Here is a 26,415-nt window from a genome sequence, read left to right as displayed (position 1 = left end):
GAGATCAGGAAATTGGAAGCAGTGGACAAAATTGAGGATGGAAGAATTACTGTCACAGTAACAGGCAAAATGAAAAATAAATTGGACTCACTAGAGAAGAACATCTCCAAAACAGCTGGATTAGAAAAAAATCTATATGTTTGCATGAACTGTAGAGTATTTTTAAGAAGAAATTTGGATGTTGAAAAAGGTTTAGTTAATGGAGCTATGGGAAGAGTTGTGGGTTTTATTAATTATCAGAAAAAAGAAGGAATTGAATGTTTAAAAATAAAATTTGATCAGATAGAAGAAGTTAAAGATATTTGTCGTTGTACAGTTCGTTTTATGCTTGTGAAAGACTTATATGTACGTAGGAAGCAGTTTCCGTTTTCTCTAGCATATGCTGTAACTATTCACAAGTCTCAAGGATTGACTGTAGATTGTGCATTTGTGAACATTGGTTCAACTGTGTTCAAAGAAGGTATGGCATATGTTGCTTTGTCACGAGTGAAAACATTATCAGGTTTATTCATGATAGACTTTGATGACTCAAACGTTAGTGCTGATACAAACTGTGTAAAGGAGTATAATAGATTAAGAAGAAGCTATGCTCCTCATTTAGGTCAGTATCCTGTGTTAGAGAAACGTGTAGTTTCTCGTAAAAGAAAAAATGAGAATATCTATAATGAAGATGTAGAGAAGAGGAAAAAAAAGAGGAGTGATGTAATTGTAAGCAAAAAGAAAAAGGAAAATGAAGAACAGGTTGTAGGATGTCATTTTGAAAATAGCTCTGGTGTCAACTGCTACGCAAATGTAGTGCTGAATGTTGCATTTTATCTGGAAAGTTTGCAAGAGCAGATAATAGTAAATCAGGGAAAAAGATTCTGTTCAGAGCTGAGTCTCCTTTTTCAAAAGCTGAGTAAAGATAAAACTCAAATAGAAAGTGCTACTGAAATTAGAAAACTTTTAGATGTATGTTCAGGACGAACACAGTTTTCTCAAAATGTACAGCAAGACGCACAGGAATTTTTGATGTATTTTCTTCAGGTAGTGGAAGAAGAAGGAGTTCCCATTGAAATTTTTTTTGGTCTCTCTTATAAATGGGAACATAGTTGTGAAAATTGTTATAATATATGTGGCTCTAATGTTGATAATGAAAGGTTTATTTATTTGACATTGCCAGAGAGTAAAACAGTTACTTTGCAAAATTAGTTAAAGATGCTAATCATAGCATGAAATGGGGTGAGTGTAAATCTGACATGTTTTCAACATTAATTTTAAAGGAATACGGACAGTATGTAATTTTAATGATGCAACGATGTAGAGCTGATGGTTCAAAATTGGATACTTTAATAAAGAAGTTTACAGGACAGCAATTATCAATTTCAGGAAAAACTTTTGTAACTGTTGCAATAATTTTCCATGATGGACCTACTGTTACTTCTGGACATTACACAGTTTATCTTAAATGTGAAAAAGGTTGGACACTGTGTAATGATTCCCAATTGATTTTCAAACAACGTTTGCCTTTTGATTTAGCAAATTCCTATCTAATCTTCCTGAAACCTACATTTTAGACAGATTTGGCAAGATCTGGACAAAATAATTTTACCATTTTACTGGATTACCATTGCAATTTTGTAAAAAATAGATTTTTTAAATTATCATTTGGCCTAATGGAAAGATAACCAATTGTAATGTGGACTTTTTTAATTTTTAATGAAACTTTGAAAAACCAATAATGTAGAGATAATCGGTAACATCTGCACAATTTAAATTTTGGAATGTTATTGGACTGCCATTGGAAATTTTTTCAAAAATGATTTAAAAAATTACTATTTGGCCATGCGGAAAAGTAACCAATTCTATTGTGGACTTAATAAATTATTCAAAAAATTTTCGTGAACCAAAATGTTACAGAGAATCGGTGAGATCTGGACAAATTAAACTTTAGAATTTTATTGGATTACTGTTGGAAATTTATTCCTAAAAAAATTTTAAAATTACTATTTGGCCTAAAGGAAACGGAATCAGATGTATTGTGGAGTTATTTGAGATATAATATTGTGATTATACTTCTGAAACAAACATATCAGACGGTATTTTAAAGAAATAACTATTGGTATTAGATGATATTTTTTTAGAATATTATGCATTTCTATAATGTTAAGTTTAAGTAAAAAGAGATTCTGGGCTTTTTTATTACAATCTTTGTGATTGTTATTTTTTTTTGCCCGCTGTAAAATGATGAATGCAATTGCTTTCACAATTTATAGTGAAATGCAATATATTCTGAAAACAGCAAAAATAAGGCAAAAATATTTTTGGGAAAAAAATGTAAATATGTGTACTGTATTATAAAATGTTTTAAAAATATTAATACTTTTTTCTTTTTTTTCAGATTGATATAGAAAATTTTCGAAAACTAGAACCATTTTTAAAGCTATTTTTTTAAAAAACAAATGAATAAATATTTTTTTGAGTGAGTATGGTAAGTCAATAATAATAATTGTAGTCTCTCAAGGACCTTGTAATGTGATAATTGATTTTTAGTGTTTTTTTTTTTAAAAAGTACGCGTACGGTAAAAAAAAAAAAAAAAGTTTTAAAAAACATATGTAAAAAAAAGATGAAAGATAAGGTTGGCTCTTAAAAGAACCGTTGTGTTCATGCAGGGACAGAGGAAAGAAAGCATGGGAAAATTATTCAAAGCGACAAATGTGCTGATCTATTTTGTTGTTCACTAGGGAAACACTGGTCTCCCTATGGCAAATTAGATCTTGACAAAAGGTGCATCGAATATCAACCCTTCGAAATCGAGGGTTCATTTCCAGAGGGCCAGCAAAAGGAGATGCTCCCCCCACAGATGAAGGGCTCACCTGACCTGCAGAAGAAGGAATCAGCTCTGCAGATGATGGTCCAGGCTGAGCTGCTGTGGATGTACTTGCTTGTCTTTCTGAAGAGTTACCTCCAAAAAGATGACCATGTGTCCTTCTGTGTACATCCTGGAGGTGTCTCTTCATGGTGTGATTCCCAAAGGAATACTTCCTGTCAGGATTACCTCTAGAAAGTACACGCTTACACAGCTTGCAAGTTACTAAGGGTGCATTCACCTTTTGCTGGCCTTCAGGAAAAGTAAAATAATCCCATACATAAGAGGGCTTTTGTTTCCTCGCTCTCTGCCTCAAGAGCTGCTAGTGCTAGCCTCACTCTCAGAAGAGCTCTGCTGTTCTGCCATCGTATCACAAAGACAACCCAGCTCCTTCTCCTAAGGGATCACAAGCAGAAATGAGGGGAATGGGTGTGGTGTAGGAGAGTTCTAGAACTGAAAGTAGTTTCAACCAATCAAAAGTTGTGTTTCATGATCACATGACCTACCGTACGCTTACGGTACGCTTACGGTACGCTTACGGCAAAAGTGCGCATGCGCGTAAAAAAGACACGCGCTTGCGCGCATGCGCATAACAGTCACTCCCCGACACTTCCGCGTAACGTGCGCGTGTAGCGTACACGCGTACGCGTCCCACGCGGAGTACGCGCGGCTACGCAAATTGCGTAACTATACGCAAGCAGCGTAGATAAATTACGGACGTTGCGTAAACCGTACGCTTACCGTAAGCTTACGGTACGCGTACTAAAAAAATAATAAAAAAAATAGAAAAAAAGTACTGCAAATAAATTTTACATGTTTATTTTAAAAAATATATTAAAAAAAACATATTAAAAAATTTTAAAAATATGTTAGAAAAAATAGAAGAAAAAAAAAAATTTGCATTTAAAAAACCTTGCAAATTCACTGAAAAAACCATGGGTTTCACACACGTTATAGTTAGGACTTAGCATTTAAAAAACCTTAGAAATTCAGTGAAAAAACCATAGGTTTCACACACGTTATAGTTAGGAATTAGCATTTAAAAAACCTTAGAAATTCAGTGAAAAAAACCATAGGTTTCACACATGTTATAGTTAGCTGGACATTTTACTCGTAAAAAACCATTGAAATTGAGTGATGTAATATGTGACGTCATCAGCAGTGCATTGCGGGCGCGCGAGTTATAGTTAGCTGAACTAACTATAACGGGGCAATTTCAATGGTTTTTTACGAGTAAAATGTCCAGCTAACTATAACATGTGTGAAACCTATGGTTTTTTTCACTGAATTTCTAAGGTTTTTTAAATGCTAATTCCTAACTATAACGTGTGTGAAACCTATGGTTTTTTCACTGAATATATATATATATATATATATATATATATATATATATATATATATATATATATATATATATATACTTACACAATGGAAAAATGCTGCATGTCGCCCACCCCAAAGACATACCCATTGTTAGAGCTTGTTTTCTTTCAGCGTTAGGATTCCACGCAGAGCTGTGTCATGCTATTTTATGTAACTTTATTTGATGTGTAATACCTGGGGTGTTTGCTCTGCGTCCCTTTGCTCTTTGTACAACTTATAAGGGTTTGCTAGTACACAACACAGTGGCATGTAGCTCTTCACTCAAGCCAGCTTTTGGCATACAAAGCTTTTTGCACACAAAAGGTGATCAGCACTAGTGTTTGCGCTGCTTTGCATTGTGCAGCACTACTTTGTGTCACAAGAGTGCCTGCTTTTAAAGTTAGAGGGCCTCATTTATGAAAACTGTCGCATCGCTCTATGAAAACAACGATGCAACAGTTTTCACTGCTCCCTCCTTACGACAGAATGGATGCGCAGTATTTAATGTACAGTGCTTCATGTCACAAGGAGTTACAGATACATCAGTATTTCTGAAAACAGACGCCACTCCAGCAATGTGTCCTTTCGCATGGGGCTCGCCCCATGTGAAAGGACCTGCATCAGTCTTACGTCTGCTGTGAGACAGGTGTAAGTTATTGACGCAGTAGCGTCCTACAAGTGGCGCACTGAAATCTCATAGATTTCAATGCACCACTTCTATGAGGCTTTTTGCGTGGTAACGCACACCATGCATACATTATACCTGGCGCAGGTATAATGTGGTGTAGGTGATTACAAAGTGACGCATCTTCCTAGATGCACCACTTTGTAAATAGTGTGCAACATGCCGCATTTTTTACGCCGCTGGTGTGTCACAAAAAGTGACGCAACGGTGGCGCACAAGTGTCGCAAGGCCTCATAAATAAGGCCCAGAAAATGTGGGTCCAAGTGTTCTCTAGCATCAGAAATGCAAACTGCATGATAACATAACGTATATTTGTACAGTGCACATTCACCCGCAGGCATCTTGGCACTGAATAACAGATGTTTATTGTTACCCAATTCAATGGTACCGATTTCATCAACCTCAGATTGATAAAGGAGGGATTTTAACCAGTGACCATGAGGTCGAATACAGGCCCCTACAGTGGGCGAATTACTCCACTGAGCCACCAGATCCGGCTTAATATTTAACATTAGCCACCTGCACAGATGCCAAGGAAGTGATTCTGGCAAAAATGAAATGTAATTGTTGTGCCCAGGCTGGCAGTCTGAATAGAGGCCGGCTCATAATACACAGACTGTACAAGACACGTCGGAGCCAAATCCTTCACTCTACATGCCGCGTGGGGAAGTTTTTTACATAAACACAGCAAAGTGAGATGTATGGGACTGCGTCGATCCTGGTTCGAGCACAAGCACAGAAACTGAGAGGGTGGCCATTTACAACACTCTATTTATCCACAAATCAAGGGCTGCATAAACAAGAAGCGTGAACACTCCCGGCCTGCTGGCACTTCCTCTCCAAACCTAACCCGAAAGGGACACTGCCATCAGGGAAGAACTATGTCCAATCCCTTCTGAAGTGGGCCCAAGAGCAGAGTTCCACTTATGGTTTCTGGGAAAAGTGTTCAGACACTCGAAGTACTTGATTGTTTCTGGCTGATTGATTTTTCTAACACCCAGAGTGAGGTTTGTGTGTAGAGCAGAGAAATAAGCATGAAGTGCCCATCAAGGATGGCGAGTTACAAGTGGCATTAATCAGGGAAAAGACGGGTCCAGCCACCCATCTGCAAAGAGTCAGGCAAACCCAGGTCTGAACTTTGCATTAGTCCCTTTATTTTGGTTTTTATTCGATTTGAACTTAATTTAAAGTGTATTTTTCTCAGTGGAATGGTATGCAAGCCTGGTGGGTATAAACTCCAGCTAATTGAATCCTCCTGTTAAGAGCTGACAGATATAGCACAGTATGGCTTAGGCTGCCACAAAGAAAGGGTTGAAGACAGGTAAATTAAATATATTTATTTTATATTTTATTTAATTTATATTTTTCTGTTAGAAGGTTGCACTCCAGAACTCAGCTGCTAACACCTTTACGTTACCTCTCACAAAGAATATATCTTTGTCACCGAGAAGACTCAAAATTACTCCATCAATAAAAGTATATACTGGCTCTCAAGTAACCTTTAGTTTTGCTCATTAACCAATTGTACATATTTACTATGTTTCTGGTTGCAGGCACCCTGGAGAGAAGGCCCCCTCCTTCCCTTCCAGCCAGAGACACTTCAAGGTTGTCATTAACCCTTCAGGAATGGTTGTCTTGTAACAACATGTAAGAGAACTGTTGTAAAATTTAACAAACATTGCTAATGCATCGGCTTGCCTTATGTAATGAATAAAGAGCTGTTTTCATCAATCATCGTCCGGGAGAAGGAAAGAGCTTCCTGACAAATAAAACGGTAGTGGAGAGAATGTGGCGCAGTGGCTAGAGCTGCTGACTTGAGAGCTGGGGATCCCGATTTGAGTCTCGGTGGCACCGCGCAACATCCTATGATTTTATGCAAATGACTTAATCTCCCTGGGTGATGAATTGGTATATAAATATGCTGCAAGAGCAAAAGGCAAAACTTTATGAAAATATATTCAACCAAAGCGGATATTTACAGTATTTCAGCCACAGGAAACTGATAAGAGAAGCAGGCAAAGAACAAGCATTGGTAAATGCAGGAAAATATGCTACAGCCAATAGAAGTGGAGGAAAGGTAAGTGGCACAAGCAGGAACCAATGAGAAGCAAGGAAAAAGAGGAGGTGGGATGTAACCTCATATCATATATCCGTACTAGCTATCCTTCTTTTCCCACTGCTTTTCATATTCACTATATGCTCTACATAAGTGACGCCTTCACCACCATCTGATGCCCATCCTCTCTACTTTCTTCTCTCCCATTCCCCTTATCCCTCACCCCTTTACTTCTCTATCCCTCCTATATCCATCTTTCCTCCTTTTCTGATATTCTCGATTTAAACTTCCCTCCTCACTATGTAAACTCCTGATATTCTACTGGGGGTCATCCACTTCAAAGACCATGTACAATATGCTTATTGTCCCATGCTAACGGAATGCCAGCATTCTAACATGGGATGTTATGCTATGTGTATACAAGAATAACTTATATACATAACTTGTCCTACCCACCAAAGCCCGCAATGCCATACAGTTTCCTCTCTCTCTGTCTGTATGGTTTTGTATTGTTTTATAAACATCTCAATAAAAATGATCTGAAATAAGCATAACGCCAGGGATGCACATCTCCGTAGAGTGAGAAGAAATTATAGAGCTCATGTTGTTGGCCAGCCAATCTATTGAGAAAAAGTATAATTTGTTCTTTCACACTTTCAGTTAGAGCAGGTTTTCTTGCAGCAAAATTCTGAGCAACCGTTAAACAGGTTGCAAGTATCTTGCTGTTCTTAGTCACCCCTGTATTCTGAATGGGTGTGGGTGTCATGGCAACAGGTTTTCTAACTCCCTACTCATGAAGATATCATGAAAAGATGCTGACAATAGATAGGTCACACCCTCTCCTCAAGCCCGCATCAAACACTACCAAGTAAGTCCAGATCTGGAACCATCAAGGGAGAAGGAAAAGAGGAAGCCCAAAAGCCTCAACTCTGACTGCAAGGAGATGGGTTACACCTGGAGAAAGATTGAAAGAAACGCCCAGGGCAGAGATGGCTGGAAAGTCCTGGTTGTTGACCTACACCCCAGAAAGCGTAATAGGCATAAGTAAGTAGGGTGTCATCATTGTTCATTTGGGAGCCAGGATTATATTTGTTGAAGACAGACCCAGTGGTGCCGTGTAGCTTGCGGGAAGGAATGCACATGCTGACTATGCAAGGCCTCAGATTGGGCCACAGTACATTTTAGGCACCTACAAGAGAATATTTTGTTAGTGGTGGAATTGTCAACAGAATAGGGTCTTATCCTAATATTATATGGAGATATTTCATTTTCTATCTCCTCAATGGTATTTATTCTATTATAACAAGGTGAGTAGGATGTTATGTCTTGGGCCAGTGACAAACTAGGTTAGAGCTCTCTACCACAGCATTATTTACTACTAGACTTAAGAAGAACACAGAGTAGAACTGTAGAGTATTGTAAAAAGAACACTTCCACAAGCACTGCTCTAATTAGGTTCAAATCTGTGTAATGGGGATTGTAGTGGTACGACTTATTCTTGTAGTGCGATAAGTGGTTTTTGCAAAGAAATTATTTGTACCGGTATTATGAATTTATGACACAGGTTCTGCTGACAAAAATAAGTCAATGTCACCAGTTCCTGCTCAGCCAGACACTCCCCTTCCAAACACCAATAAATCAAAAGATTTTTTTTGAAATGCGGCAACCGCAACTTTGGGGACAAGGTCAGGAATGTTTGCATACAAGCAGAACATTAGACATAATTTTACAAGAAAAATATGCACATGTTTTTCATAAATGTGCGGAATGCACACACACGCACGCACACACGCACACACATACACACACATACATACACCTTAACACTGACGTGATTTAAAGCAAGTGTTTCGTTCCTTTACTGAGTTAGAGCAGCACCCAACACAATATTTCATGTGTCTGACCTAGAGATAGCTTTTCCTGCCTTGCCAACCTTTTTTTAAACAAAATCCTAATAAAAATACACATATATATGTGGATCATTCTCTATCAGATTTGAAGATTTTCCCAGTGGAACATGTTTCAAAGGAAGAACTACTGGACTCCAGGGAAAACTTCTGGATGTACCGTTTAAAATCACTGCATCCTGATGGACTAAACATTACTGACAACACAACCTGATTACTGCATACCTCAAGAGCTCTCAGGACTGCATTGATTCCACATTCCAAATGGAATCTTCACTCATGATGCTTTTTGAAAATTCAGCTGTGTCATCTGTGCAGCCACACAGCAAACCATCTTGAAATACCTGAGGAAGGCGGAAGCTGAAACGTTGTAGTGGAAATATATTTTTGTTCTTTGGTGAATCTATCTGTTTGAGTCACTTCTTTCTTGGAGATATATATATGTACGTGGGAAGTACAATTCATCTCGTACACATTAGGATACTAAAACATCTAAGGGCCATCAGCAATGATGACCCTACGTATCCTGTGGCCCGCCACATAAACACATTACATGGCGGCAAAGCGGAGGACTTAACTTACTTTGTCATTGACAGTGTGAAAAAGAACATTAGGGGAGGCAATAGACAACTAGCACTTCGGACACTAGAATCCAAATATATAATCTTGCTGGATTGCCAAATTCCGAATGGCATGAATGCTGACAAGGCAATGAGTGTACACCTCTAACTACCTGCCATTGCAAAAATTACAAATTAAAAAGCAAAAATTTAAAAGCAAAAATTAAAAAACCTAGATAACGGTAACTGCCCACTCTAGATCTTTGAACCAATCCCCCCTATTTTACATCTGACTCACTCTTTTTTTCTTCATATTTTTTACGTTTCATTATTGACACATATAATCTATTTTTGTTCTGACACCTCTTTCCATAATATACCTCCAGATCACCTATCATAGAGAGCACTACAAAACAACAGACCCATGTAACACCAATGAAACGGAATTGAGAGAGGGTATGACCTAATGATAGAGACCCCAATATTCCTGCCCACTTGGGCACAATGAACTTATGAATTCATTAGCGCGCAACATTTTATATTCATCCATATGACCATAAACCACCCTAAGCACATGTGTGTTACTTTGAGGCAATTAGTATCACCATTTCACTGTTAATAATGGTAGAGGGATTTTTTTGATGGATTTACATTTTTGTAGCCCGCCACTTATTTGATAAAGAAAATGTATTTTAATCTTTTGGAATGTTTTGGAAATTTCCGAAATTTTCGTTGTATCCCATTTCCGTATCGATGTAATTTACATTCTATATTGTTTGATATTTGCGAAAGGTGGCAAGTTGGGTCTGTTTTCCAAGGAATTATGAGTCAGAACATGCACTGTTTGTGAAACTTTTCTATGTCCTTCACTAATCCTTTGGTGCTATGGCAACCACTTTGGTTTGTGTCACAAGTGTTAAAACTTTAAATGTAACTTACCTGGGTGATGCCAGACACAGTGAGCAAGGCGGACTTGTCTGCCGAAACGCATCTGGGTTACATCGTATGGAATAAAAGATTTATTTGATTCATGGTATCCCACGGAGTCAGTGCCTGTTTTGTATTGGCGAAACTAGGATTGGAAATAATATATATTATCTACTGGCGGTCGCCAGTAGATAGTTATAGTTAGGACCGTGTTTCCATAGGAAATCTCAAAATTCTATTTTGAATAACTTTGGCGCCGGTTGACGAATCTTCGCAAAATTTTCAAAACTAATGGGGCGCTCCGCTCAGCTCCCACCCTGAAAGTCTCGGGGGGATTCGTCAAGCGGGGGCCGAGAAAAAAGGGGGTCTCAAAACACGTTTTCCCCATGCATTTTCCCATAGGACCTTTAGTCGAAGGTACAGCCCGAACGGCTGAACGGAATTACTTGAAATTTGGCAGAGAGGTAGTCCTCAGGTCAGGGAGGTGCCTTTTGCATATATGGAGTCAATCTGTTCAGTTAAAAGCACATACATATCTATAGCCGCGCACCATCCGCGCACCGTGCGCGCACCGTGCGCGCACCCTAACATGCGCGAGCGTAATTCTGATTGGTTGTTACATGTCAGTCAACGTTCGAATTGGTCGAAATCAGGAAGTGTCGGCCGCCATTTTGTTTGTTTTCAGTGCGAGAGTGGAAAAGGAAGGTGGCGAACGTGAAAAGGGGCAGGGTAGAGAGTTCCTGACCCCCTAGCCTTTGTCAGGGGGTCCCTGAAGGACCCCGAAGGCATAAAAAAACATTTATATATTTTTTTTAAAAAATCGCGGGGGTGTGCGCACCGTGCGCGCACGGTGAAAACCCATAAAAAAAAAAAAAATAATACGTAGTTGATTGAAAAATAAATATATAAAAAAAATAATAATAAATACATAACTTAGCATTTTAAAAACTATACAAATTCTCTGAAAAAACCATAGGTTTCACACACGTTATAGTTAGGAATTAGCATTTAAAAAAACCTTGCAAATTCACTTAAAAAACCATAGGTTTCACACATGTTATAGTTAGGTGGATATTTCACTCGTAAAAAACCAATAAAATTCCACCGTTATAGTTGGTTCAGATAACTATAACTCGCGCGACCGCCACTCTATCACAAGGATGATGTCATCAGTGATGTCAAGAGTGATGCCACTGACCATGTCATGAGTGATGTAATATGTGACGTCATGAGCAGAGGATTGCGGGTGCGCGAGTTATAGTTGGTGTGTGGTGCTGATCTTGCTACTGTTTCTTTTTGGCAGTGGCAAATTTGGCTCCACCCATTATTTAAGGGGGTGGAGATCTGTAAGTTTATACTTTTGAGTTACTTGGTTCTCAGATTGCATGGTGGCAGCTGCTGGGTGCTGCATGCTGCTGCCTTCCTGGACTGTGGGGTCTGGAACCTGTGGAGGATTAGGCGGTCTCAACCCTAGGCTCCCCTGCTGGCTATCTTTTCCCAATCCCTTGTCCCGTCCTTTCCTCCTGGGAGTTCCTGGAGGATCCTCCGATCACCCCCCCCGGGACCCCTCCCATAACTTCCCCATGACTCCTTCTGAGAGGGAGCGGCCGCCAAGTGGGGGAGGAATTGGCCAGCCAAATGGGGGGTGTGGAGGCTGGAGAGAGCGTGAGTGGAGAGCAGAGCTGGAGCATCGGTAGCGGATGGTGGTGTCTGCTGGATGGGCGGTCAGCGGCATCTGCTGATTGAGTGGAGCTTCCTGAGCGAGAGAGCTGAGCTGAAGCTCCGTTTGATCTCATTAGCTACGATACTCCCACAAGGTGCAAAGGGTATCATCATCATTACTTGAGCTTAGTTCCCCAGACATGCTGCCTCTGTGGGACTCTGCAAATTTAGACTTCAGACTTCAGAACGACAGATGGGAAATATTTTGTGTCCCGCCCCGTGCACCTAAATCCACGCAACTGTCTTGCACCAGCTGGGCTCGTACTGTCCCATTTCTTAACTAAGTGAAGAAATTGCAGATTCTGGAGTACAGTCACAAACTCCGCATACATCTGGCACTTAGCATCTATTTTTAGTCATGTGTCTCCCAGATTATTTTATAGCAACTTCTGAACTTTATGTCTGTTGTGAAACTCTACCAGTAACAATGAGTAAATCGTCACATTAGACTTTTATTAAGACTGTTTATTGTAATTTAAAAGATACATTTTCCTGGTGTATCTTATACAATGGTTTTTAGCAACTAAGAATAAATAAATATTTTGACTCACAAGTGGAAGTTAGCTTTGCGAATAGCCCTGTTAATGCTTAATGTATACTTTTCGAAAAAATAGAAATTCATTAAATTAATTAAAACATTTCAGGTTTACTAATGCCGGACATTTTGGCTTGGCCAATGCTTGATTCTGCTCCCACGAGTGGCCCACCACTTCACATACATGGATGGGGCAGTTCTGGCAATTGCTCATTTAGCCCAGCACTCTAAATAGATTTTTGATCTGTACCTGAGTGGTGGCAGAAGAGATGTCAGCATCATATTCCATGAGCATCCTGATGATCTTTGTGTCTTCCTCCTCTATGTGGATCAGTTCTTTCTTAACAGCTGCTGCCAAATGCAGCGGAGTTTCTCCTTCCTATGGGAAACCAAAAAAGTACATGAATAGAACAGAGAAAAGGACCTTTTAAAAATCATTCGTATTCCTTTTTAGGGGGTTTTTGAGAAATTGTCTGAGAAATCATGGAGGTTTCAATAGACCATCAAAGGGAAGCATCTCTAATCCCAAATAAACAAATGGAGGCAGAAAGCACCAATGCAGCTCTAGAGATTCCCCGAGCATGCTCTGGCGCACCCCACTGGAATCATGTGACAGGTGGCATCCATACCTCAAGTACCAGTGAGGGGGCCTCGGGACAGACCATCAAAAATGGTGGCTTTATGTACTTTGGACCTCTTAACAGGCATGATAAGCTCCACTTGTCTTTTTCTGTATATGGAAGTTGCCTATCGCTCTCATTATTTTAATGTACTTTTTAAATTCTGTTTAAATTCACCTATTGTACACATGTATGGCACACAATGACTGTTTTGGGTCAGGGAGTGCAGCATCTTATATAACTTGTTCTTTGCGTTGTGAACCTTTAAAAGCTCTATCTAACACTAAGGGGTCGATTACGATGTCGTATGGAAAGGCTCCGAAAGGCATTTGATTCGTCCGCATCCAATTTGGAACCCGCCTTTCCAACCGACTTGGACACGTTTTCCAACGACCGATTATGATGGCTGGAAATTGTTCAAACTGTTCGGTTCCAAAATGCATTGGGAGTAACCGAGTCGGTCAGAGCCGGGTTATAGCGGTCTACGGACTACGTTTCCAGCCGAGCGATTAGGATGTCAGATTTGGACAGCTTTTCCGAATCAGTTGTGCTGACACGGATCAGCTGTCGGAATCTGACTTTGGGGGTCCGTAGCAGGCCTCCCTTCACCCGGGGCCCTCCGAATCAGGCTCGTGGAGGTACCCCTGGGTCCCCCCTTCCCATGAATGCACAGTGTGGCAGGCACTATGGGGGGGATCACTGGTGTTGGCACAGCGGTCCGAGGGCCGCAATATGCTGGTAGTGCTGCTGCAGCACCGGCAAGCATATTACGAGTTTCCTCACCTCCACAGATTTTATGGCAGCGAGCCAGCCATGAAACCTGTGGCAGTGAGGAAACTAAGGGGGCCCTACAGGGTCCCCTGTTCCCTCTTAGCCTGAGGATGCATGCAGGGGGCACATGGTGTGCATCCCTGTCTGCATACACCCCCTTTCCTGCACTGCATGGACTGCACAGTCCATGCCGTAGAGTAACAGGCTTTGGCATTCCCATTGCAGTGCATTTTTAATAGGCATGGGAATGCCAAAGGATCGCCCGCTAGACCACAACAAAACTCGTAATCTGGCAGGCGCCCGTGGTGAGGTTTGGCAGTGTGGGAGCAGGGCAGTGACGTGCCACCCCGCTCTGCTCCCATACCTCCAAACTCATAATCAGGCCCTTACAGCCTGATTTGGAGTACGGTGGATGTGTGTGTCAGATATAGATATCCGACTGCCTCCGCCGCATTTTATTTCTATGACAATGAAGTGAAACTCCAAACATGACGGACGGAGTGGCAGAAAGACAATACTCCACTAAATTTAGAATATAATTTCCATCAATAGAAACGTGGCAGTTGATCAGCCACTAAACCACAAAAAAGTACTCCAATAGACCAACAAGTGGTCGTGGGGCTGAGAAACCAGACTGCAAGAAACAGAAATAATCTATGTGAGGATGTACCTAGGCTCACCAACTGGTGAGGAGGGAAGCACTTCCCTTTTGTTTAGTTACCCACACACACCATAGAAGTCGGGGTGGGCTCAACCACAGTGTTGGGAGCTCTTGTGAAAATGAAGACCAGGGGGATTAAAGATAAAAACTTCAGACAGGCCCCGGTTTCCCTTTATTCATAGGTCTGTCAGGGGTATTAAAATAATTAAAATTTGCCCACAACAACTACAAAACCTACTCAAGCAACATGTCCCTGCTACTTCAAGTCCTGGGGCTCTATCTGGCAGTGCTGGATGAACAAGAAAATCCACAGCAAAATAGAAGTGAGGTAAAACTTTCTTAAAACATTTTTAAAAGCACAATGTTAAGTCTCAATGCTACTAAATATATTTTTTGAGCACCAAAACATATCTAACAGCAGTTTACCCAGTGTACCTACCTGGCCACATCTCTCACACCGCAGGCCGATATTAAATACTCACCGAACAATATTTTACTACCTCCACACATCAAGTCAGTATAAGAATGCACATTTATTACACATCCATGCTCACACTAACATATCACTTTAACACTCTATTACATTACTAAACTATTCTCATTTTGAGTATTTATCAGAAAACACAAAAATATTCAGTCTAACCTTCATCACACTTTACCCACTTACCACACATTCTGCAATCATCTGAATTACTCATGTAGCCCAAGTGCAGATTTCCACTATCCAGTCACTGATCTGTTATGTATATAAATTGACTATATGATATCAAGGGTTGAACACACACTCATGTGCCAGACATTGCACTCATATCCTTAACCTAGGTGTAGGCATACAAAATCTGTGTCATGGACTATTTGTGAAGCACAATATCTCAACCCATTCATACATTTATTTACAAAAACTTTGGTGTGAAATGTAGCCGTACACTTACTACCACTCTGAATGCCACTTAATTTAAGCCCTCACAAGAACACTACCACTTCCTACAACACACATCAGAAAGGACTGCCTCTCACAATGCAACACACGGTAATGACCTGGAAATGGAAGGAAATGTCTAACATATTGAACATATTGAACTATGCGGTCACATATGGTAAATATATTGATAGTTTTAAAACACAATATTACTTCAAGAAAACAACAGATACAATGCTTTCAAATAATATTTTTATAATAACTAAAGAAAAATGGACAACAAAAAGCTTACTCCTTGAGGTATTAGGAAGGAGAACAAAGCATAAATGAAGACAAATCAAAGTCCAGTGGTGGGTTTCAATAAAATAGTCTCCTGTTACAGTCGGTGAAAATCGTAATGCTTCCTGCAGTGTGTAGCAATGTTCTCCTCAGGGAGCTCCCCATTCTCCTGTCATGCTGGGCACTTACTTCTTCGGATGGGGTGGGTTTTTAAGAATTTGTTTAGTGAGGGAGGGCCAGGTGGTTCTGGGGAGACAGGGTGATGGGAATAGTGAGGTTTATGTCTTTGGGATTGTTTGTTGGTATGGGATGATTTTGGTTGTGGTTAGGGCAGGAGGAATGCTGGAATGGGTTCCAAATGAGAAATTGGGATTATATGTGGGATGGAGACAGGGCTTGGGATGGGGTCAGGTGGTTAAGTGGGTTCAGAGCTTCGGATTGTGGCAGGTGATTGAATATTGTTTGGGGGCGATAAGGTCAGAAGGAGGAATAAGGGGTGGTGCACCAATAGCAATGGTGTTAGCTGAGGTGCTAGGAAACAGCAACACTCTCTGTAAGGCAGGCATGGCAGAGTGAACGCCATCCAGTATCTCTATTAATTGAGCCACTTACCAATCATTCCTCACCGGAAGAAGCCAAAGAATTAGACTTCCACCCTTTCTCTCCGACCCCACGAAAATCACCTGCGGAGTCCCACAGGGGTCGTCACTGAGCCCGACCCTCTTCAACCTCTACATGGCCCCCTCGCCGCCATCGTCTGACAACACAACCTCACCATCGTATCCTACACTGACGACACCCAGCTCATCCTCTCCCTCACCAAAGACCCCACTACCGCCAAACTCAACTTCCAGAAAGGAATGCAGGACGTCGCAGTCTGGATGACCAACAGCTGCCTAAAGCTCAATGCCAAGAAGACAGAAGCCCTCGTCCTCGGAACCACCCCTTCAGCATGGGACAACACCTGGTGGCCGACCGCCCTCGGAAGCCCACCAACCCCCTCGGACCACGCCAAAAAGCTCGGCATTGTACTTGACTCATCCCTCACCATGAACCGACAGGTCAACACCGTCACCTCTAGCTGCTTCAACACCCTCGCATCCACTGCAAGACTTTCAAGTGGATCCCCCCTGAGTCAAGGAAGACAGTCACACACGCACTGATCATCGGACTGGACTATGGAAATGCACTCTACGCGGGCATAAACAAGTCCCTACTCCGCAAACTCCAGACGATACAGAACACCGCCGCCAGATCGTCCTCGGCATCTCCCAGCAAGAACCCATCAGTCAACACCTACGGAGTCTCCACTGGCTCCCCATGGAGAAAAGTGTCACCTTCAAAATCCTCACACATGCCTACAAATGCCTCCACAGCACCGGACCCAAATACCTCAATGACAGAATCAACTTCCACGTACCCAAAAGAAACCTCCGATCTTCCAACCTCGCACTGGCCGAAACCCAACCCATCCACAGAGCCAGAGCAGGCAGAAGATCCTTCTCTCACATTGTGGCCAAGACCTGGAACGAGCTCCCCGCAGACTTCAGATGCGCCCCCTCCCTAAACACCTTAAGGAAGACTCTCAAGACCTGGCTCTTCGGCTAGACAGATCTGCGGATCCCCCCTCCCCCAGAGCGCCTTGAGACCCTCACGGATGAGTAGCGCGCTTACAATCCCCTGATTGATTGATTGATTGATTGATTTACTGCCGGACATCCTGCATGGCAATACTGTCTGCCTCACAGAGAGGTTCTTCAGAACTTCCAGAGCCTCAGATGACAATAATGCTGGTTGGATGTGGTTCAGGAGAAGAGGTTCCGGGGCAAAAGAGACCTCCAGTCCACTTTGGGACTTGTAGTTGGCTGTTTTCTAGCAGTACAGGATTGAGGGTGCTGCTGGCTATAATGGCAATGGCAGACACAGAAAATGATGGACCATTCTGAGTTGCATCGATTGCAACACAACATGGAGCTGGCCCGAGTTAGTTTCACATGTTATATTGGCCTCCTGGCCAACCCCTTCACCCATATTTCTAGTGGAGCCCTCTGTGTTGGTGCCTCAGCCTTCAAACTCCCAGTGGCTCTCCTGCAGTTCCCCCAAAGTCTGGTCAACATCAACCTTGCTAGCTCCAGAGGACGCTGAAAGCACTCATATGTACACATCCCTTCCAAACTACAGAGGTCAATTCCAAATCTACACACATCAAAGAGACTATTCAATAAAGGACACACAAATCGATATTACAAAGGGCCTGGTTATGAATTTGGCATACTGGTTGCTAATTCACAAATGTCAAGGGTATTATTTCTTCCTTATTTCAAGTGATTATATTATCTAACTCTTGTAATAAAACAGACAATATCATACAATACTGCCTCTCAGCCATGAAGCAATGCCAATGTAACTGACTTTCATTTACGGTACCTGACACATGTTGTGTGTATCTCCAAGTGTAGAACTTGTTCTTGATGAGGTCATCTGTAGCACATCTGAAGAAATTAGGTGTATTTTATGACTACACCTGCGCATAATATATGTGTAAAACATGATGACAATTCCAAAGTGTGACTGAAGACTACCATTTGTGTTGTTAATTAGGCCTGTGCGGGATTTCAATCACAGTGGAGTAATCAGTGTAATTTCGGTAATCCTGCATAACTCTTTGACGCCGAATTGCCAAGAATAACCTGATTATGCCTGCTTGCGAATTAAGAGTAATTTGGGTGGAAAAAACCTTACCACAAGAGCACATTCTAGAGGGCCAGCAGTTGTTGTTAATGTTCTGTTGCATTTAGCGCGATTTTCTTAGCACAAAATGCACCCTCACATCTATTTTGGAAGCTAGGTGCCAATTTGCACTAAGAAACTAGCACCAACTGTTGGCAATAAGTTGGGGGAAAGTCTTTACACCAAGTGACATTTAGCGAGCATGAGCAGCTGCTAACCCTTGCTGTTTATGTTATATTGCATTTAGCGCTGTTTCTTAGCGCAAGATGCATCCTCGCATCCATTTTGGACACGAGGGGGCAGTTTTGCATGAAAAATAGTGCTAAATACATACTTACTCTTATTGTGTATTTCTGTGTAATCTTCCTGAATCCTTGGGTATCTGAGTAATCCCATGTGATTATGCTTCACAGAATTAGGCGAGTTGCGCCTACCCCTTTTGCTAATTTATCTAGTGGATCATTTGTTAACAAGATGTAGCAATGACTTTATAGATAGGTGGATTTGTTACATGCATTCCATTGTCAAAATATTTTTTTATTTTTCATTATGCCTCATACTACATGCTACTATAGGCTATTTCCTAGTGTTGTGTCTTCTGTGCAATTTAATAAGTGTTTGTACACTTGGTTGGCATATACTTCCCTCCTGCCGATCAATTTTATGGTAGTAAATGTAGCATTACACAAAATAATTGAATACATCATTATAGCGGAACTTCTAACTAATGAGGTGATAGTTATTTACGGAAGGAATATGCCTCTTTTTTCATAATCATCCCAATTATTTGGACTGATGCTGCTGGTTGTGTGACTATGCACTGGGACTCCGCTAACCAGGGCCTAGTGCATGTGCTCTGACCTCTAAAACATGTCAAATTTGGCAATACTCCTAATTGGAATATTTAACTTACCTGTAAGTACCTAGTATATGGATCCGAATACATTTCCGTGCTCCGGAGGAGGCACTGACCAGACTCCTGTCAATCCCGCACCGAACGGAGGCCGAGATCCCAAGATACAACCCCCGTCTGGAGGAGGCCTTTACATCTGCCGAAGCCGGGCCCTGGAGTGCTGGAGGACGCCGCATCGGAGGTGAGGAGGGGCGGCCGATTCCTGAAGTTAGACCAGGGCCTTGACAGTCACTCCCAATAAAGGCACCCCGTAACGCGACGCCTCCCGGTGGATCCCCCCCGCATACCGGAGTGGATGCAAATCGCGGGGGGAGATGCCCCGGGGGACAAAAGCTGCCAAACAAGCCTCGGAGTGCTCTGAAACTGTGGAGGAGTCTCGGGGCCACTCTTTCACTTTGTCCTGTGAAGTAGATCTTCCTGGAACCGGCGTGGGGACGGAGAACGGTGCCCTAGATTGAGATTTCACCGGCCTGACCTCCCCCCCCACCCTGCATGTCATAACTTTGCAACTGGAGGAGCAGTGACCCCCACTCCCCCCTACCTCCTCCCCCGCAGGGGAACAACCCGGATCGAGTGCATAAGGCTCCCTTACAAGACTGGAAGCCCTGAGGCGGGCAGGACCTGGGCGAAATCTTCTGAGCTTCTCACCGGGGGCTGCAACTCCCCCCACCCCCTCCCCCCCGAGCCCCTGCAGTCCCACCTCGCCAGTCTTCTGCAGTTCTGCCTGTAGGCAGAGATAGCGGACACAGAAATCTCAGGCTTGTGTGCATTCCTAGACCTCCAGACGAGTGGGCCAGAATCAGACGCTGCCCAGTTGGCGCACAATGTGCTCCTGGGAAACTTGTAGTGGCCTGCAGCTTACCAAATGGCGACCTCGGAGAGGCTAAGAATTACTGGCCCCAAGGGCCACAAGACGGTCCAATCAAACACACTTGTCCACTACACAGTTCCCAAAGACTCGCCTCAGGACTCCCACTTGAAGAGTCGGATGCCGGGCGACGCTGAAGGAGAGAGCCAGGAACTTACCCTTAAAGATGCCTGCCTGCTATCCTGTCAAAGACCCCACCTCGCCGGCCGCAAGTTTCTTGACCCCTGGCCCGCGATCGCCACACTTTGCAGAGTTGGTCTGACGGAGTTGCGGGGTTGGTGCTGCCTCGGAGGCGACAGGGCCCGGACGCCAAGATGGCCACCTGATCTCCACAGAGATCGATCGCAACGGAGGAAGCCCGCCCGGAAGGGGGGAGTCATCCCTGTGCTGGTCAGCGGTGTCTGCTGGCCGTGACTGCGGGATATATATGAAGCCGCGTGGTTGCTGATCACGATCGCCGTAGCCTGGACCTCCTGCTGCACCTCAGTGTGTCCGGTATGATGAGGGAAGGCTGGAGATGGCAAAACCAAATGCGGATGAGCAGGATAAAAAGAGGATAATGTACCAGCAAGAAGAGATCTGTAAGAAACGGAAGCTGGACGCTGAGGCCGTGAGGTACAGAGCGGGTGGAGGATCTCGGCCTCAAGATGGCGGCCGCGGCCTGGACGAGACCGTGAGCGGGATCGCCCCCAGGAATCCCCTTGAGAAGAAACAACTGTGACACTGCATGCAGCCCCAATACATTATATGAAGATATACCGCAAGGAAAGAGACGGCAGAGGTGACTGGGGGTCGCCATAGTGAACCGAGCGTGCATCCAACTAAAGCAAAACGCTTATAAACAGTATAGTGGGGCTAACGGTGTACAACACACCGCTGATACTGGAGCGACGTGACCACATCGAACATCATCGTAAATTTTAACTCTGCATATGGTATTGATGTGTGAACCCATGATCGGCTACGGCCGAAAACGAAACCTGGATGACACGCAGACGCCGCGTAGTGACACTAACCAAGACCCGGGAGAGAACTTGCATTCTTGTTAATCACCAGAAGGACATATAAAATCTAGCAAGGACTTGAATGCGCAACCCAATCCCACCTTGCATGTCCCTGTCGTCCCCAAAAGACTTAGGCTGCCTGTGCCACTGTATGCAGACATAACGTCCTCTAACTCCCCGATTCTGGCTCACGGCTGAGAAGCCTTTGGCTATAGAACAGGAACACGTCAGCAAAGTCAGTAAGTGCACGAATTGTTGATACTATACTTAACACCAGCGCATAGCTACCAATGTTTCATAGTGCCATTTGTGACATTTCCATAATTTCACTGAAATTATGAGTAACATTTCAGCGACTATGAGTGACACTTTCTCGCGAGCAAAAATCATGCAATGAAGACGAGGGAAACTTCTTAACATCAGAAATTACAGCCATTTGAGCAATAAGTAACTCCAAGAAGTTCTTGAAACTGCTGCAGAGCACCAGAAATGGAAGGGCGCTAACCCTAGTGCTCCCTCCTGACAGATGAGGGAGAGCCCTCCTGGCAAAAGAAAACACCACCATGACCAAGGGCACCGGCACACCGTAAGTCACACCAGATCAAGCCAGCCCTAGCGGTGTGCACCCTTGGGCCCTTGCTGGCTGTCTGGTGACCCTACTGTGCTTTGGAGTGAACGTTGAGTGCTATACCTACACAGGATTGAGTTCTGATTCGGATTAAAACCTGGTTGCACCTGGTGCGCCCAGCTGTGTCTGCAGGGCCTCTGTAAGCCTGCGACATCATGATACGAAACAAGTTAAACTCACCTTTGAGCATGAAAGACTCACCCGGCACAAAGATGATGAAGTGGACACTGAATTTTCTGTCCCTACTGGTTGATGTCGCCTATCTTCAAAATGGCGTCGGTCAGGCGATTTCAGCTTGACGCCCTGTGTGGTCCACAAAAAGTGAGCAGAGGGGCTGACTGGACATCAGCCATTGTTTTCTTCCTCATCCTGTTTTTCTATGTTTATTGAATGGTTGGGCCCCGGAGTTTTGGGATCGCCATCGGCGTAAATCCTGAGTAAACCCTGGAAATCGAGCCTATCAAACCAAGCTACTTGCTTCATATTGCTAAAATATGATATAATATTATAATATAATATAATTGCTCCCCCACAGACTATTGTTTTTAGATTTTATCTTTTGCTTTTTGAGGTTTGTGTTTGTTTACCTATCTAATTTGCTCCAATTTTACGATCTGCTCTTGATTTTTAATTTGTTTATCCTACTCCCCTATTTTATCGTGTTTGTTTACCTATTTAATGTGATCCATATTAGCACTGGAATCTGCTTTTACTATCTTATCTGTGCCTGACTGTATTTCCTCGCTTATTTGCCCCCTTGCTTGATTCATCATATCTACCGTGCTTGTTTTACCTTTTCTACCCTACTGAACATCAGTGATGTAATTTGTTTTGCTATCGAATCTGCTCCTGATTTTATTCCTCTCTTGCTTAACACTACCTCCTTATCTTGCCCCCGATTTTTCAACCATACCCTCTCTAAACTCGGCCCCAACTCCTGGACCATTCTCTACCCCCCAAATCTCTCCAAACATGCAAGGAAACATTTCAAACATAAACTCCTCATCCGCAACCCTGAAACACTCATTGTTGATAACTACCTCAGCCTCACCTCCCCCATTATTACCAACTACATTTTCTACTCCAAACGCTCTTCCAAATGGAAGAGCATCTTCCTCCAACACCTCTCTATCTCTAAATCAACCAATATACCATATGGATTTAAAATATCCACCGCTCCCTCCCCAGCCTTTCAGGGTGATATTGATATCTCCATCTTCAAAACAGGTAACATCCTCATACAAGCCTCTCTATCTTTGAACACCACTTTAGCACTATGTCTCTTCTCCTTAACCACTCAGCGCCTAACACTCCTCCTCCCCAAACGAACAGAGCCCCTCAAACCTCTTCCTCTCCCCTCCCCCCCACTCTACATCCTCTCTCAACCTCCAAAAATTGTCCTCACCATCTCCCTCCCTGGACCCCCCTATTGATAACGACTACCCCATCCCCAATTACCTACTTCTCATCCCCCACTTATCTCCCTCTCTCCCCCTAACCCCCTTAACCCTTACTCCTCTGACCCCTCCTTGAATAACGGTAGCCCCAAACTCCTGTCACCTACTTATCATTCCCTTCCCATGACCCGCCCTCCCCCTGTCCCCCAAACCTCCCTCCCCCTGACCCAACCACTCACTTACCCCACTGTCTTTTCCCCACAACCACCTATCACAACTCCTCACCCCCTACTCCTACCAATACCATACACTCTCTGCTCCTCTCTACCCACCCCCCTCAGGCTCTACCTACCAAACCCCCCAACCCCCAATAAACACCCATCTTCCTCACACCCCCTCACCCCAACCCTCAATAATTACACATCCCCATCACACCAATATATTCGTTTCTCACTTGCTTCATGCCCTTTTATCCTCTCTGACCACATCACCTGAAGATTTCTGCCCCGTGTATGACCTAACCCCTCCACTCTCACTTAACAGCTCCGCCAGCCATCACTCCATACCTACTACCCTATCTCCCCCCTCACACAGTAGGCCTCCATCCGCAACTAATCACGACCACTCCCTATCCCCAGACCATTCTCCTCCCACCTCCTACGCCCCGTCATTCCTTCCCTGTACCCGGAATACCCCAAGCCTACACAACACTGTACTCGTCCTACCTACTTTAACTTCTGAACCCCTCACTCCTCCCAGCCCCATCACCGCTCACCCCACACCATCTACCACATCTCCCCCTCACACATTAGTCCACCCTCTGCAAATAATTCAGAAAACGCACTCCCGATACCTCCCCTCTCCTCAATTGGCCAGATCCTACACAACATTGAATGTGACCTATCTAATTTAACTACTGAAATTGCCCGACTCAGAAAATACTTCTTCGTACACAGCACCAGATCCCTCCCTCACCATAAAACCACCATCCTCCCTCTCTCAAACATCCCCAATAACAAACACAACCTTTGGAGATCACTCCCTCTCCGATGCCGTAAGCATAGACCTCTCCACACCTCGAACCATCTCTCCCCGTCCGACCTCGCCGCCCTTTGTAACTCCTACCTTCCTAATCTGCCAACCACCAACCCTCCACTCCCTTATGCCCCCATCCCTGTTATCATAGGGACAAATAGAACCCCCTCCTCCCCCGCTTCCCCCAGACCACCACCCCAACTTTTGCTGATCCACTTTTGCCCACCCTCCATACCCAACCCTACACCACTGAAATGCATGCTAGTTAACTGTCACTCCGCGGTCCTACACGCCATGGAAATCTCGGAAACCATCCTGAGTGAAACATGGCTAAATGACCACTCAACGAGCATACTTGACCTTCTCTCCCCCCTGGGATACTCTATCCTTAGAAAAGACAGGCCTACCAGAGTTGGGGAGGGCTAGCCATTATCTTCAAAAAGGAACTTCGATTTCCCTTATCACTAACCCAGGCTACTCCTCATGCGAATACCTGTAAGCAGAACTGTTAACTCAAAACTCCCTCCCAATTCGTCTACACAACATCTATCGCCCCCCTGGACCACCACAGCCCTTCATTGAGGACTTATCTGATCTACTGGCGCAATCAGCATTATCTAACTCAAAAAATCTCTTTCTTGGGGATCTCAACCTCCATTGGAATGATACCAATGACCCCACCATCTCCCTCCTCACTACACTTCTTGAAATCAACGAACTCAAACAACTCTGCCAATCTCCAACTCACACTAAAGGATCCATACTTGACGTCAGTATGTCCAACGATGATCTGACCTTCGTTACCAATATCATCCCCACTGGCTGGTCCGACCATCACCTTATACTGTTCACCATTGCTACCTCAGCAAACCTCCCCGCCCCTAAAACTACCAGACCTAAGATATTGACCAGAAACCTAAAAGGCATCCCCCCGGGTATTCTACAATCGAAACTCCAAGCTCAACTTCTTCTCATTCCCCCCTCCCAAAATGCGAATGAGCTCACTGAACTATTTAACAATACTGTTACAGATATTTTTGACCAACTAGCCCCGCCTAAACGCAAAAACCAAAGAAACACCCCCTCAAACTCTTGGTTTAATACAGAGATAAATAATGAGAGACAGGCACTCAGACTGTCGGAAAGAACCTGGAGATACCATCCCTCACCCTCCCATCTTGCACTTCTCAGACCTGCTAGATCCAATTACAAAAAACACATCCTCTAGGAAAAAGCATCCTTCTTCCGCACTCAACTTGACCGTGCCAAAAACAGACCCAGGGAATTCGTCAAAATCAACCTAAACCAAACTTCCCCCGCACCTCCTAATATGACAGCCTCATCAGACAGATGTGAAGAAATTGTCCACTTCTTCTCGGAAAAAATTGCCAAAATTGACCAATCCTTCCTTCCCACACAACTATCCTCCAACTTCCAATCCAATCTTGTCCTCACCTCTAATGCCTACTCCACATCCCCCCTTCCAGACGACACTCTCTCTCCTCTGCCCTCTATCCTACCACTCCCCAGCGAGCCTCCTCACCCACCCATTTCCATACCCCCCCACCACTCTACAGGCCTCTCACCTTCCACATCTCCAGTAACTCCCCTAAATCTCAACATAAGAACAATGCCTCCTTGCTCAACTTTCTCCCCGTCACTGAGCTTGAAGTCCTCAATATAATTGGCAATCTAAAACCGTCCTCCCACACAAAAGACCCAATACCCTCCAACCTTGTCCCTGCCCTTAAGCACATTATCACCCCATTCTGGACCAAAATCATCAACACCTCTCTCTCCACCGGCTGTGTCCCCTTCCTCCCTTCAGCTTGGTCAAATCGCGCCCATAATCAAAAACCCCAATGCTGACCCCAATGACCTAAATAATCTCCGCCCCATCACTAACCTCCCCCTTCTCTCAAAGGTACTTGAAAAATGTGTCCTACTACAACTAGACAAACACATAGAACATTTCAACCTTCTCGAC

The 26,415-nt window shown here is 43.6% G+C and overlaps 1 protein-coding gene across 1 annotated transcript in view; it reads right to left on the bottom strand.

Moving 5' to 3' along the window:
• LOC146830648 (uncharacterized) overlaps positions 1-26,415 on the bottom strand; it is a 515,492-nt gene that overhangs the window by 137,430 nt on the left and 351,647 nt on the right. The window contains exon 14 of the mRNA XM_085604827.1: positions 12,854-12,982. Coding sequence (XP_085460953.1) covers positions 12,854-12,982 — 129 coding nt within the window. The remainder of the gene's footprint in view (positions 1-12,853; positions 12,983-26,415) is intronic.

Source organism: Triturus cristatus, chromosome 5_1 (genome assembly GCF_964204655.1).
Source record: "Triturus cristatus chromosome 5_1, aTriCri1.1, whole genome shotgun sequence".
NCBI classification, from domain to species: domain Eukaryota; kingdom Metazoa; phylum Chordata; class Amphibia; order Caudata; family Salamandridae; genus Triturus; species Triturus cristatus.
The sequence above is the reverse complement of the archived record's forward strand: the minus strand, read 5'-3'. Positions and strand labels throughout refer to the sequence as shown.